Consider the following 14,612-nt stretch of genomic DNA (forward strand, 5'->3'; position numbering starts at 1 on the left):
CCCAGATTTCTAGTGGGAATATTTCATAGCACAAGCATGTTTTCTTTGGGGAGTTTAACGCACCAAAATTATTAAAAATTGAGATCAAACACTGGTGCAAAACCCCAAAGGAAATCATACTAGAGTGGAGAGATTTTTATCAAATAAAAACCTGAAAAGGTGAAGTTTTTATAGTAAAAAATAAAAGGCCTTCTCCTTACAAAAGGAAATCCTCCTATGTTTAGGGATCAAACAGCAAAACATGTATGGATGTCTAATGCGTAAAAATCATCACTGTGAAGTGAATGCAGATTTCACAAAGCCAAGCTTCAACAGACAAGCAGCCATCACCTAGACTAAAAGCCACTCTCATTCTTGTACCCAATAAATGCATCCACCGAGAGGTAACAGCAACCAAGCCCTGGAAAGGACTAACACTGGGGAAAGAAAAAGAAAAGAACACAAGGAGAGAGCAAGAAAGTCAAAAGCATAGTGTGTATTCTGCAGTTCCCTAAGGGTACACTGAGATGTCTGGATTGCAATACATAGGATATTATTATTGTGACTGAGATGAAGTTAATAAAACCCAGCATACAGACTGGGGAAACTCAGGTCCCCACTGATGGAATACTTCCCAGACAAGATATTTTAGGTATATATGTACCTCCGCAATTTACAGCAATCACTTAAACGAGAAAAAGAGAACAGAGAAAACTCATATATTATTTTTTCACTTTATGAGTCTAAGACATCCCCTTTGTAATTTATATAATTTCCAAGAGAAAATATTAAATTTAATATTTAAAAACCTAAAGAGATCACTTAAGCCACAACATATAAATCCATGAAGATCTTATTTTCATCCTTAATGTTATCCAAATGGTATCATCCAGCCATAGGAGGGATGTTATTCTGCTTTTAACAATCTTTGAGAAGTGTCATCCAAGCCCAAAGTGATTTTCCTCCCAGGGGAAGAAAAAAAAAAAAAAAAAGATAAATGATAAATCACAAAGGACAATACAACTTTCTACCTTCATTAAAGCAAAAGACCCTGGTAGAGTAGTGCACCTTTTTAAATCTGGGGTAATCCCAGGTATGAAACATCTCAGTCTCAACGATTCCACTTCTAGATCCCCTGGATTCATAATTTCTTTAACTCTCAAATAACTTGAGCCACAAAATCAAGCATATTTATGTAGCCTCTGCCCCACCCCGAAAAGGCCACAGTTTCAAAGCAGACCCAATCTCACAAACTCAACACGAAATAACAGAAGGACGAGTCTTAAGATTTTTTTTTCAAAATCCACATTAAAGGAGAAAGGGGCTCCTTCTGGGGTGAACTCCAGTGTGGCCATGGTGCCCTGCCTGTCATGGTAAGAGCGGCCACTTTATCTTGGTACCACCACTGCCCGCATCTACATGAAGATGAAAGAAACTGTACCTAACAGTTCCCGTGAATATACATGCATCTCTTTATTTTGTTAACAGAAGTAAGATGGACAAATGATATGTTTTCAACGAGCAAGCCTGTGTTTATTATATATCTGAGAGGCTGGCGACAACAAAGACGACTTCGTGAGTTCTATCAAAGGGAAAAGAGAGCTGGACCCCAGAGGCTTTCCTTGGGTAAAGAGAACTGTCTCCCTCAAACTTGTTTTCCAGCTATACATCAATCTTCAATATAATTATGTTTGACAGAATATAAGCTCTTGGCAGTTAACTTGTTTACAATAAACGCTTAGTTTGGGTACATGGACTGTATTTCGGTTTTATAAATATCAAACACAAACCTACAACAGTTCCATTATGGGGCTGAGAATTATTTTGCTATAAATCTTTTTATTGGGGGGCCAAGGGAATTACTTTGCAGCTTGTTTTCCACTAACCACTTGGAATAGTGTGAAAAGAGGTACATTTATACTCTGACCCTGTGCTAATTGGAATTCTATACATTTCCATGGGAGAGCACACAGTATCAGTCCTGAACATGCAGGTTGCCCCCCAACCCCGACATTGTTGTCATGATGGTAAAAAAAAAAAAAAAAAAAAATACACATGCAAGCAAAATGGTTCTTGCTATAATTTTCGTACAGTTCTGATTCTCCTCAAAGTCTCTTGGGAACTAATGGCCATTTGTGACAGCACTGGCAGGCCTTCAGTGGTGAGCTCCAGTTTGGGGGGGTTTATAAGTTAGCTGTAAAAATGTGCTTAAGGCCCAAACTGACTATATGAATGGGCCTGTAAAAAGAGTTAGTTTTGCTGAATGTTACCTGGAGATTCATTTGAGAAGGGAGAAAAAAAAAAAAAAATCAGGATCACCTTATTTACTCTTGTAAAGTGCCTTTACTTGGGTCTTAAATGTGTGTATAACTTACTTTCAGAGAACAATTTGCTCCTCTTATACCCCCTCGAAAATAAAGGGTGTTCAGTCTTCTAATACCACACCTGCCACATCTATAGCACAAAACCTTGTCTGAATGGAGCCTGGGAAGCTGAACGCCAGACAAAGCTTCAGGGGTACCCTGGCTTAGCCCCACTCCGTGAACACTCTTCTCCAGCATGCACCTTCACTAGCATGCAGCATGCCTTCTGGGGTTCAGATGAGGACGATTCGTCCTTGCAGAGTTTCCTCACTTGTTTTTAATTTCACAATGACCTTGTAATCAGATTCCTATAATAGTTCAACTCTAATACGGTACTAATGTTCAGAAAATACTCATTTTTAATTTTCCAAAATACCTACTACTGGGGAATTCAGGCACTTTATTGTTTAACAGTGAGATTCCAACTTCTTTCCTTCTAGTCAATGCTACAATTTCAGGTGACATAAAATAAAGAATTTTTTTTGTCTCTCCCCTTCTGATAAAGACCTGAAACTGATTTATAAGTTTCAAGAGTCATCAAATAGGATTTTATTAAAAATTTTACCACATAACTTTCCTACATGAGAAAGAGAAAGAGGAAAAATATTTTCATTGCATTATCAGCCCCACAGGTCTTTCTTGTTAATATCAAAAGCACTAGTTTACAGTGTGAACTAATGGAAAATTGTTAAATTCACCTAAAATAATCAATCTTTTTTTTTTATTATTTAAATAAGCCCTTTTAAGACTTTGACTATTTAACTGCTATTTACTCGGGGAAGGGGAGACATGGAGAAGGAGACTGTACAAAAAAAGAAAAAAACTTTTTTAATTGTACAACAAAAATTCCCTCCAAGGCAAAAAGACATTATGCCAAGTTCCACCCAGAATTAATGTTTAGGTTTAAATTATAAAGGCCAGAAAAAAACAGAACCACTAATAGACCCTTAAAGCTCGTGGCATTTGTCGCCGCTGTTAGGTTATGTAGATGCTAAAATTGAAAAACCCTTTGCTGACAAAAGTATTTTAATGAAGGTGCTATTAAGTAGACTCTCTGAACTGAATTTAAACAAAACAAAACAACAACAAAAAAGCCTTTTGAGCTGTTTGATATAAATTCCACTCTAAAGGGGATTATGCTTGGGACAGTTCTGGGATTACGAGACCTCCACCAGTAAGGGTTTACTGCCTATCTTATTCCTTTCATTTTAACATTCTCACAAAGATTTTTAAATATTGAACCCAAGAAAATTCTTAGCTACAGATCAAAGAAATGTTCTCCTCTAACTCTGTTAAGGTTGTCCAAACTTTGGGCTCCAAATACTCTGATGGCCAACATTGTTTGTGGTTTTAGTATCCCCGCAATGAGCAGGGGTTAACTCCACTGTCTGGCTAAGTCCACTGTCATCACCAAAGTTGCCAGGAGCTCACAGTTTCTATGAATAGAGTAAGAAATACAGCCCAGAGTGAAAGAAAACTAGCCACTGATTTTGGCTGCTGCCGGCCAGCTCACTCTGAGTTGCCAGAAGCTCCACTCTGGGGAAAGAGGCAGGGAGGCTGAGCAGTGTGAAGGATCATGGACTTAATAATGGTTCCGATGATGGCCAATGGAGGCCAGAGCCTATATATCTCAAGTGACAGTCTATGCTGCCTGAGTGAATGTCAGTGATGTGTACACATGGAAACTCAGGGTCCCCCCACCGACCCCATGTGTGCTGAGAAGAAATAAGGGTGCTCATTATTCACCTTCAACTCTCTCTCCCCCTTCAGCCTGGTTATGCCTTCCAGAGGAGGAACAGCAGGTCCAGGATCACACCTAACCTTTACCAGGGAGAGCTCCATCGTCGGAGAAACAGTCATCATGTTTGTCTTTCATTTACAGAGGTTTAAAAGAAAGGTGGGGGAAGGGAGTTATACCTCAGGTAGAATATAAGAAAATGTGATTGCCCTTCTCAAACTGCATATAAAGACAAAATCAATGAGCACTTTTAATTGTCTCCTGAGCAACCACCTCCCAGGGGCTCCTTTAGGAACTTCCCAGGGAGGAGAAAGAACAAAATGGTCTCTCCCAAAACAGATTTTAACTAATAAACACAGCAAAGTAAGTGAAAAGCATTTCAGTTATTCTGCATCCTCTCCAAGACTAAAAATTTGTACATTGTGTGACAGGTCCACCTCATTTTTCTTAATGATGTTTTTATTATTCTTTCACTCAATTAAAGCAGAAATGGATATTGCATCTTCTGACTGTATAATTGTTATTGTAATCTGTTTTCGATCACTGCTTGGGAAATGGGTCCAAAACAACATAAACTCTCCACTGCCTCAGAAGGCAAGTCATTTTCTTTTACTACGACACTTAAAGAGACATTTATCATGCTGCTCTGTTCACATCTTTGGATTATGATAAAAGAAAGTTCTTGTTCTGTTAACCAAAAAAATATAATGTTTTGAAAACACTGCTATGTAAACAGTTTTGACATGAATGCGTTTTCCTAATAAACTATCAATTTTGCCTTTCCTTATACATATAAAGAATTGGAACAAATGCAATAAAAATATGCAATTTTAACACAGGGACCAATCAGGAAATTTGAAAATCAATCATATTCAGTTATAAAAGAACTGATACACTCGTTTTCCAGCCAAATAGAAAAACAAGTAAAAAACAAATTTTTTTAAAGAAAGAAAAAGATATCTCTGCTTAATGTGATGAAATTAAAATTGTTTCTATGAAAAATGCAAATCACCTCTGTTAAATCTTAGTGCTTTGGAAACACTTGCTCTAACCAGAGTCTTATTAACTTTTTTTTTTCATATCTGTGCAAGTCTTCAACACATAAAGTCTCTGAGCTGCTGGGCACATTTCAATAACTGTGTAACCATAAGTGGGCACCAAACAGTCTGGTGTGAAATGCATACTTTTTGATAAGCTTGCAGTGTTTCCTCTGAACTTTCTAATCTTTGTTGTTATGTCAAATGCTATCATTTAATAACCCACTGTGCTAAGACAGAACTCCATTCCAATGATAAGACAACTAGTGAAGGGCAGATCCAAATTTGCCTTATACCGTGAGCAACTAAAATTGAAATCTACTTCCCTTAGAGTTTTACTATCCTAATGTGTCATAACCACAAATAAAGAACATTCTTCGTACGATATGTCTGCCCTAATTTGCTGATAACTTCACTGCAAGGTTCAAATTCTTGAAATTTCTATTAATGTTTTTTTTCTTCATCTTAAGCATTTGCCAAACTAGTAACTAAAATATTCACTAGTTTATTTTTTAAGTTTTAAAGGTACACACATCAGTGAAAATGGAAAAAATACATCCCATAAACCCCACTGCCATAATTATATGTCTAAGGCAATTTACTCCATATTAGGTCGTTTTTACCTAGTTTTAAAAAAAAAAAATCTGGAAGAAGTAAAACTTTGTAGGTGAGAAGAGAAAGACAGAAGTGGTGGAAGACAATTTCTGATGCAGGCTTTCACTTAATTATACTGATTTTGCCACAATTTTTAAAATCACTTGCTATTAAACAGCAAAACAATTCTGCTAATTGAAAACAACAACAACAAAATTACAGAGATACAGTTCCATGCTTTTGAAAACTCCACCATGGAACATTTTTACATAAACACTGTGTAGCATGAAGTGCTTGTGAGGCTTGTTTCATGCAAAAGAAGAAAATAAATGTTTGGCTGATCACTGACAATACGGGAACCAATGTGACTTCAGAAAATGGAAAATAACACGCTATAGGGGCTTCGTCTGTGCCTTTTTGGAAGTCTGTAAGTACTCAACTGGCTTTTGTTTTAACTCATACCTCAATTCCTCTCAGGGCCGTCTACTTGGACTTTGAAATATCTATCGCGTTGCCCGTAAGTAGTAGGATGATGAATCCTTTGTATATAAAAATCCATTTTTAACACATAGACATTCTCAAACCTCTATTGCACTTTAAAATAAAAGGAATTCACAACTCTCTTTACTGGCACCCTAAATTAATGCTAGAGAGCAGTGGTGATTGGAAGTGAGAAAGGCCCCACATAATCAAAGTCAGCAGAGGGAAATCACTCATTTTAAAATCACTATAAAGAAAAGAATGGAAGCAAAAAAGGCTAACTCTCTTCATTTGTTGAGCTACGCATAAAGGTCTTCTACTTGAAACCATTTTCACTTGTTTCTTTCTCTTTTTCCTCTTTCTTTCTTTCTTTCTTAAAAAATAATGAGTTAAAATGTATGGGTTAGATCCAATATTTCACTGCTGTTCTTACTCTTGGGGAGTAGGGGGTGGGGTGGGGAACGTGCTGCCAAAGCTTCTGAAAAGAGAGTTTGGGCTGCTAATTTTCCGTTCACAAAATCTAAATTCCCCTTATGCATCTCACACAACTCATGAAATAATATGAAACAGTATTATATCACTGCAAATTGAGACATTTTTATCAAAATAAAGAGTGATGATGCCAACATTTCATTTGTCATTCCCCACTTGTCACTTCTCACTGACAAACTGTTACACATACAACTTTTGTCAAATGCTCCATCTTTAAATATGTTCCAAAATGCCATTGTATCTCAGCACTCTTATAAGGAAGACAGCAAAAACCACTATGTTACCACACATTAGTTACATAGGTTTAAAAAAAAAAAAAAAAAACCCTACTTATTAAATAAAAGATAGAGGATTTTTATTAATTTACATGCTATGTGGGATAAAGTTTAGATTTCTGAAAAAAAAAAAAAAAACAAATTATGAACGTATTTTATTTACCTAATGTGAGATTATTAGTTACAAGAAACTTTGTTAATGGTGAAGAATAGGTTCCTTTTTAGCAACAGAAACCTAAACTCTCTAAAATGACCTAAAAAATAGAGTTTAGAACTCATCTAGCCCTGTTAATGTCTTTTTTACAAATGCATGTAAAGTCTCTACACTGAAGTCTCTTTTCAAAAAAAGAAAACTAAAGGTTTTAAATTATCAAAGTAGAACCACTACACTTGACTGCTTATGAGATATATTTTGCCAGATATACCAAATAATTACCCTGCCTTTCCTGGACTAAAACTGATTTCCATATTCTTAAAATAATTCAAATTCATATTCCTAGACCTCTAATAAATGATAAGTCTTTTTATATATACATAAATATAATATATATATATATATATACAAGATATCTAAGACGTACAGACTGATTCTACTAGTCACAACCCCCTGGGAAAAGATTATATTGCTTATTTCTACAGGGGTTAAAAAACAAATGTCTTAAGGGACATCTATGTAGTTCCAACACACACACACATACACACACACATTTCATTGCAGATGATCTTGAATATATAATGGTCAGTGGGTTTCTGCTGATGGAACACAAGGCTTCCAAAATTACTTGAAACATCAAATTATGCTCAGGACTTTGAGGGGCGGATACCCTATGTTCTGTTTAATGTGTATGTTCCATTGCATATATTTTTTTAACCAAGTATATCTTTATTTTAATAACAGGCCAAGGACTAAAAACACTTTAGAAAAGGGCTATTTTTCTACCTCAGCAAAACTACAGAGGACATGCTAGATTGTTGGATGACCCCAAAGCCTAAGTTCATTCTATTTAAAAGATCTCAAACCCTTAAAAAAAAAAAAAAAAGTAGAATGTAAAAGGGAAATACAATCTTTTCTCTTTGGAAGTAATAACATGAGGCCTCCCTACAAGCAAAATGGTGTTCATCCTTGGCTAAAATGAATTTAATGGGTTTTCGTCATTTTACCCAGGTTGACAATATGTGTCTAAATTTCCAAGTATTTTATACATTTCAATACATCAATATCTATACTCTTTCATAGCTGTACTCCCTTCAAAGAGTAAAATGTCTGCCTACACTGCTAATATGGTGACTGCACCTGACCTGAACTGCATTTCTTTTAATCTAAAAGGAAATGTTCCACATGTAGACAATTAAACTAACTGTTGTTGTAGACAATGTTCAGCTCTAAATGAGGCCCTGCCCAACAATCGTGATCACATTTGCTTCCCTATTTGAATACATCAGTGTGTATTGCATAATGATTTTTTTCCCCTTGTAACAAGACAGTTATGTTCTTCAAAGGGCTGCCTATTAGCAAGAAGAATAGGCCTACTTTGGGTCAACTAGTTATAAGACAACTTTAACAGGCAATTCCTCAACAAGATTAAATCATGATTTTAAAAACAAATTATTTTTCAGGAAAAAAAAAAGGAAATTTTTTCAAAAAACAGCAACTATCTCTAAAAGATATTCACGGTGTTCAAACATTTTCCCCCCAAAAGCCTAGAACATTTAACACCAAAAAAAAAAATGATCAAAATTCATAGGAAAATGAAAAATATCAAAAAGATTTCTGATGTTTAATGCCTCCTATCAGCAAATACACCATCTGGTATACTCAAGCGCTGTTCATTCAGTTTAAATAAAGCTGTCTGAAAGTTTTTCTTTAAGCCAAACATTTAAAAATGAAAATGCTTGTGTTAACAATGAATGAAGCACAATAATTTATTGCTATTAAAGCACAACTGGCCAGAGCCTTTCAGCAGTCCAGGAGGAAAGCAGAGAGCTTCGCTTCCTCTGCAAACTTGATTGGCATCACTTTCATTTTATGCTGTAGGTTTCGTGGCTGAAGCATTACACACAGCAGAACCTTTTAGGTACTTATGTTAATGGTGGCAAAAAGGATCATCTGATTCTTATTTTTGTCACCCTTAATAATCTTTTCTTTTTCTAAATCTTCAAATAGATCTGTAAGTTTTAATCAACAATTTCACAAATATAAATTTCCCCACCATTAATCATCCTTTTTCAAAATCCTTATGGAGTGAATTACTAGCTGAGAGGGGACGCCAATTCTAGTAAGTGAATGTTACCCAGCAGGGATATAAAGCTGTCAACACCACGGTGCTCTTGCTTGCTCTAAACTCTCTCCCAGCCTTCCTATGTTTTTTAAAGAGATATTAGCCTTTTTTTTTTTTTTTTTTTTTTTTTTTTTTTTTTTTTTTTTTGCCTAGGGACTTTCTATAAAAGCTGAGTGTCATACACATCTGAGCACTTATTTTATTACATACATGCTTTAAAACATAACTTAGATAAGAACAAACACATCCTAGAAGGTGTTGGAAAGACAAAGCAAAACTGATCTATGTTCTAATAGTCTTCTAAAGCTAACCACATTGTAAACAGCACACTAACTTTTAAGTCCCCTATTAAAACGCAACCTTGAGGACTGTGATAGTGTATCTGCCACCTCAACTAGTCAAATCCAGACACTAAAATAATTTTTTTTTAACAAACACATTCTCACCAAAAAACATACCAAACTCTCTAAAACCGTAGAATAAGGGCAACAGAATTTACTATTACAACTAAGGCATTCAGAAACATTTATTCACCTCACTGTTTATCAAAAGCAGGAAGATAAACTGCCATATTATTGGGCAACCAATTAACTTAATGATCTCCCCATTTTTAGGGGGAAAGCTTTTAAGAAAGAGAATCACTAAAGATTAACAAATGTGTCCTATCAAATTTTGAGCCCTATTTTTAAACCATCTCCATAACATTGACAAGACTGCAATATATCTGAAAATGGTAATAAATGATATAGAGCTATAAATATTTTGTAGTTGTCTATGTTTATTATATTGCTTCATAAAGAAAATTTAAACAAAAGAAGGTAGGGTGATAGAAATATAATCTATTTTATACTTAACCTGTTCAAAAAAAAAAAAGTCTTTCAATGACAAAGAACTTCTAACTAGAAATGTATTTTAAACATTTTTAAAAATTTTAAATTTTTTTAAAGGCTTTGCTATTCTCCCATCTATATACATGATTAAAAGTTACAAAGAAATGAAATTGTTACCAGCTCAACATACATTAGGAAACCACATAAACTTAAACCCCTCCAAAAAAATTAACATTCAATAAAAAACTTTACACTGTCAAAATTTTATGTCTTTATATTTTAAAGGTTTCTAAATTAAAATCTTTCTAAATAATCTACTATGCTATACAGAATACAATCTTTCTCTATAAATTTTTTTAAAACCCACCATATGTAAACTCTTTTAACCACTTCACTATTAAGTATTAAACACAGTACTTACTGAGACAAGCTAATACCATCTCTATTTTCACTTTGGAAAGCAACTAATAAGGCCTTTGATATTACTACATTAAAGCTCAGTAAAAGTGACGAAAGCAGCTTGTTGAAACAAACCTATTATTCCTCTTGAAGACTTAATTTCACTTTATACCAGATTTATAATAAGTGGTCAAATGTGAATTATAGTCTCAGAAAATAAGAAACGCTACCACTATGTCACACTAAATTTAGGTATTCCTGGTCAACAAAATTAGGGAGTTTCTTTCACAGTTCAATATGATGTAGGAATAAAGAAAACACTTTTTTTTTAAGGAATCACAATTGTTAACAATTACGTTCTAAAATGTTTAGAGACTTCTTTCAATTCAGTGAATTTTAGCAGGTCTTCAGAAAGAAACCAAAAGTCTATGTCCAAGTTTTTTCTTTATGCATAAGGCCACTTTGAGAACACATCTCCTCCTCCAATGATTTCCAAGTTTTTCAATCAAATAGTATCAGCACTTGTATCATCTTACACTTGGTTTTACCATATTTACTATATATTTTTCTTTCTCATATGCATATACTAAAATATGTCACAAAAAGTCTGAAGTTATTGTTCCAGTCTCAAGATAACACAATAAACACAAATTTTAAAAAGTGGGTCACAGCTATCAAGTTTTCTTTTGCTTCATCGAAGTGTATCTTTAAGCCCCTAAAAATAAAAGGCGCATAAGCCACAATGTATAGCCAAATCATTTTTTAAAGCTTTAAAAATTGTGAGAATGGGTGCTTCTCAAGTGAGATGAATAATATAAGGAACTAAGGCAAACCATTCTGAATGTCTACGGTGAAGAAATAATAATAGCAAACTAAGTAAAAATAGAAACGTGTTATTTTATAAAATGTCTTTTAACTCTTTAAAAGGTATGGACGTTTAGACTTAAGTCTTTACTTTGAAATACAGACTATGGCTATTTAGAACATGGGGTTGGAGTTTATCACTAAGTTTTGCCATGGTTTTGTATCATTTCAGGTGTGCTCATATAAAGAATTATGTTAAGTAAGCTACTGCTGAAAATATTAGGGGGGAAACCTCTAGAAGCAAAAAAGATTTAAACTAGTGATTTATCTCAAACACAAAAAAACTGCATGCCATATTGAACTGTGCATTTTGTATGCCAAAACAACTAAGCAAACAGCACATAAGCCTCAACATATTTTAATAATATTTAACTTTCTTACATATCGCTTTATAAAATTATTTTTCCTGACCACATTAAAGGAAAGTGGTTGTTTAAGTAGTAAAATCTCCAAAAAGTTTTCTTTAAATAATATTAAATGCTTGGAAAGGTAAACAGCATGTAGCCATTAGGACTACTTTGCTATTTTTTTTACCTGTTCTGCTGTAATTCATAACAAACTTACAAACGCGTAGGACTTTAAACTGTTTAGAAAATGGTGACCTTAAAGCTTCTAAGGGCCTGGCAGATTTCATGATGCTTCTTTATTTCCCACTTGAACTGTGGCAGGAAATATTCCCAGTTGTTACTAATTTATCTCGAAGGACTGTCCTAACTACAAAGTAACACCAGCACTCCTGCTCCTGGGCATTAAAGACTAGTCCACAAAAGCGATCGCACCTCAACTTCATCTCTACAACAGATACTCTGAGGCAAAGCAAAAGAGTTAAATCACTAAAAAGCTCTCTAGGAAAATCTAGAAACAGTTAGCTGGCTGTGACATAAACCTGCCAACACCTCAGCACACAGTGGCAAAGTGCCCAAAAAATGCCACCCTCTGGGTAAACCACTTTCTTGTTTTAACTCTACATGAAGCTACCAGTTGCAGATGAGAGGCGACGGGGGCATTATTTGGCAACCTGGAATTCACTTCCTGTAATCCTACACCGCGACAGCGCCTAATCAACCTGAACCCTGACACCCGGGCCATTATCGCCGGGCCGCGGGGCTGCGCGCGCCTCCCCGCTCCGGGCTGTTACCTCCCACGGCCTTGGCCACGGCGCCGTTGGGCCTCCCGCGGGCTCCCATGGGGCTGCCGTTCTGCTCCAGCCGGGCCACCTTCACCGGGGGAGGCCCCTTGACGTCGGGGCTGCCGCTCCGCCGGTCGGGGCTGTCCCGCAGACACGGGCTCTCGCTCCGCCGCTCCATGCTGCTCCGACTCGGAGACAAAGTTCCCACCGGCAGGTCGCAATAAAACGCGCAGGGACCTAGGGAGGGGGCGGGGGGGAGGGAAGGGGGAGGGAAAAAAAAAGAGGGAAAACCGCTCACACACGTGATAGACGTTCAGGCCAGTGGCAGAGCGCTGCACCAAGCCACACAAACTTCCTCCCACGCTGCCCGAGGGGCCCGAGCCGGGAAGCGGGTCCCCACCTTACACTGGGCGGCCAAAGGAAGCTCGAGGTGCAGCGACACTGCCCAGTTGCTCTCCAGAAGTTAGCCCTCGGTGACGGTTACCAGGCCAGCGCCCAGGGACGCCCAGAAGTGGCCCATTCATTGGGACAGGTTTGGCATACGCCGTTCTCAGATGAGACAGCCTCGCCGTGCGGGGGTCAGGGTTGCAGAAGAAGTGAACTTCATAAAAAGGCATCTCACCCACTCGAGGAAGGGATAGGGGATGTACACAAGTCCGTAAGAAACCGAACTAACCACATGATGAATGTGCCGTGAATGGCGGGTTAGGAGCCAAAGGCCTGCCTTAAGGACTCCTTGAATCCCTGCTTTTTATCTTTACCGAGCAAGTCTTGAGACACAAACACACTTTGCACGAAACCAACCCTCATTCCACATTAATAAGCATCCCAAAACATTTGGAGGTATTCACCAGAATACTCTCCAGAATAACCTTCATCACAATGAAGGGGGGCTACAATCATTATTTTGGAATGTTCTTATCTTCTTCCGATCCTAAGTGATTTTTTAAAAAGCTCTTCAGCATAAAACACAAAAGCAAAAAGCATCTAAATTATTAGGTTAAGAAGCAACCTTCATCAACCCCAATTTAAAATTTTCTCCAAAAAGTTTTCCTCTGGGTCTCTTGGCTGGCAGCGCGCTCCTCAAGGAACCCGCAGATCTCGGCACCCCTGGATTTGGAGGGGGGGGGGCGGCAGAAGAGGAGGAAACACCTGATGAAACTGCACTCACATTGTCACTGACATCCCTGAGAAGCAGGAACCCTGCACAACAAAGTGCGCTAGGAATCCTCGCGGGCGGTCTCGCCGTGGGAGAAGCCGCGTGTCAAGGAGACATGGTGGGGGTGGCAGAGGGGAGGTGAGAGGAGAGACGCGAAAGATGCAGAGACAGAGCGGAAGGGCTGCCCTACTCCCTCTGCTACGCTGTCCGAGAGGGCGAACGCTGCCGGGAGGGAACTTAGCCGGACCCGGGGCTTTCCCCGAACTCCCGAGCTTGGAGTGGGAGTCCTCGCCCGGCGTACTTACTGCTCACGGTCTGTCTGTAACTTGGCTGGCTGAGGCTCTGTCCATGGAGCAAAAGTAGAGAATCCAGGGTGGAAAGTTTCTGGTGCGTCGCCTTGCAGTGTTCTCCTAGTCTTCTTTCCTCTTTACTCCTTCCCCTTTTCCTCTTTCCCAGGTCCTAACGTTTAAGGTCCTGGGTCAGGGTGTCTTCTAGTGCAGAGATGGTTGTTATGATGATGATGATGGGGGGGGGGGGAGGGGGGTAGGGGGAGGAGGAGGAGAGGGAAAGGAGGGTTCCTCCAAAGGGGCACCCGAGCGAGCGGGGGAGGAGACGGCGGAGGAGGGGAAAAGAGGGAAGGAGGCTGAAAAAGCCTTTTCACACCTTCGGGAAGGAGACCCGTTCTGGAGAGAAAGGGCTGAGGACTGGGAGGAGGCGGAGGCGGGCCGGTGCTGCCGCTTCGCAGGTCTGCTAGTTCGCGAGGAGGCGCGGCCGGAGCCTTAGGGCCGGTGTCACCCAGAGCCAAGAAGGCGCAGGGACCCGGGACCGCGCGCGGGAGGAAACGCGGCGGCTGCCCAAGCTGTCACCTCCAGCCTCTCCCCTCTCGGCCGCCGCCGCCAGCAGCCGGAGCCGGACTCACTGACAAGCCGCAGAGAGAGATACACTGAGAGGGAGATGATTATTAGTTGCGTTGAGTCATCAGGCAAAGTGAGTC

General features: G+C 38.5%; 1 protein-coding gene across 1 annotated transcript in view; it reads right to left on the reverse strand.

The window, feature by feature from the left end:
* The window catches only part of SATB2 (SATB homeobox 2), a 203,128-nt gene extending 189,060 nt beyond the window's left edge, over positions 1–14,068 (reverse strand). The window contains exons 1-2 of the mRNA XM_030327422.2: positions 13,924–14,068; positions 12,469–12,696 (exon numbers count right to left, since the gene is read on the reverse strand). Coding sequence (XP_030183282.1) covers positions 12,469–12,637 — 169 coding nt within the window. The 5' untranslated portion in view covers positions 12,638–12,696; positions 13,924–14,068. The remainder of the gene's footprint in view (positions 1–12,468; positions 12,697–13,923) is intronic.
* Positions 14,069–14,612: the final 544 nt, after the last annotated feature.

Source organism: Lynx canadensis, chromosome C1 (genome assembly GCF_007474595.2).
Source record: "Lynx canadensis isolate LIC74 chromosome C1, mLynCan4.pri.v2, whole genome shotgun sequence".
Taxonomy (NCBI): Eukaryota; Metazoa; Chordata; class Mammalia; order Carnivora; family Felidae; genus Lynx; species Lynx canadensis.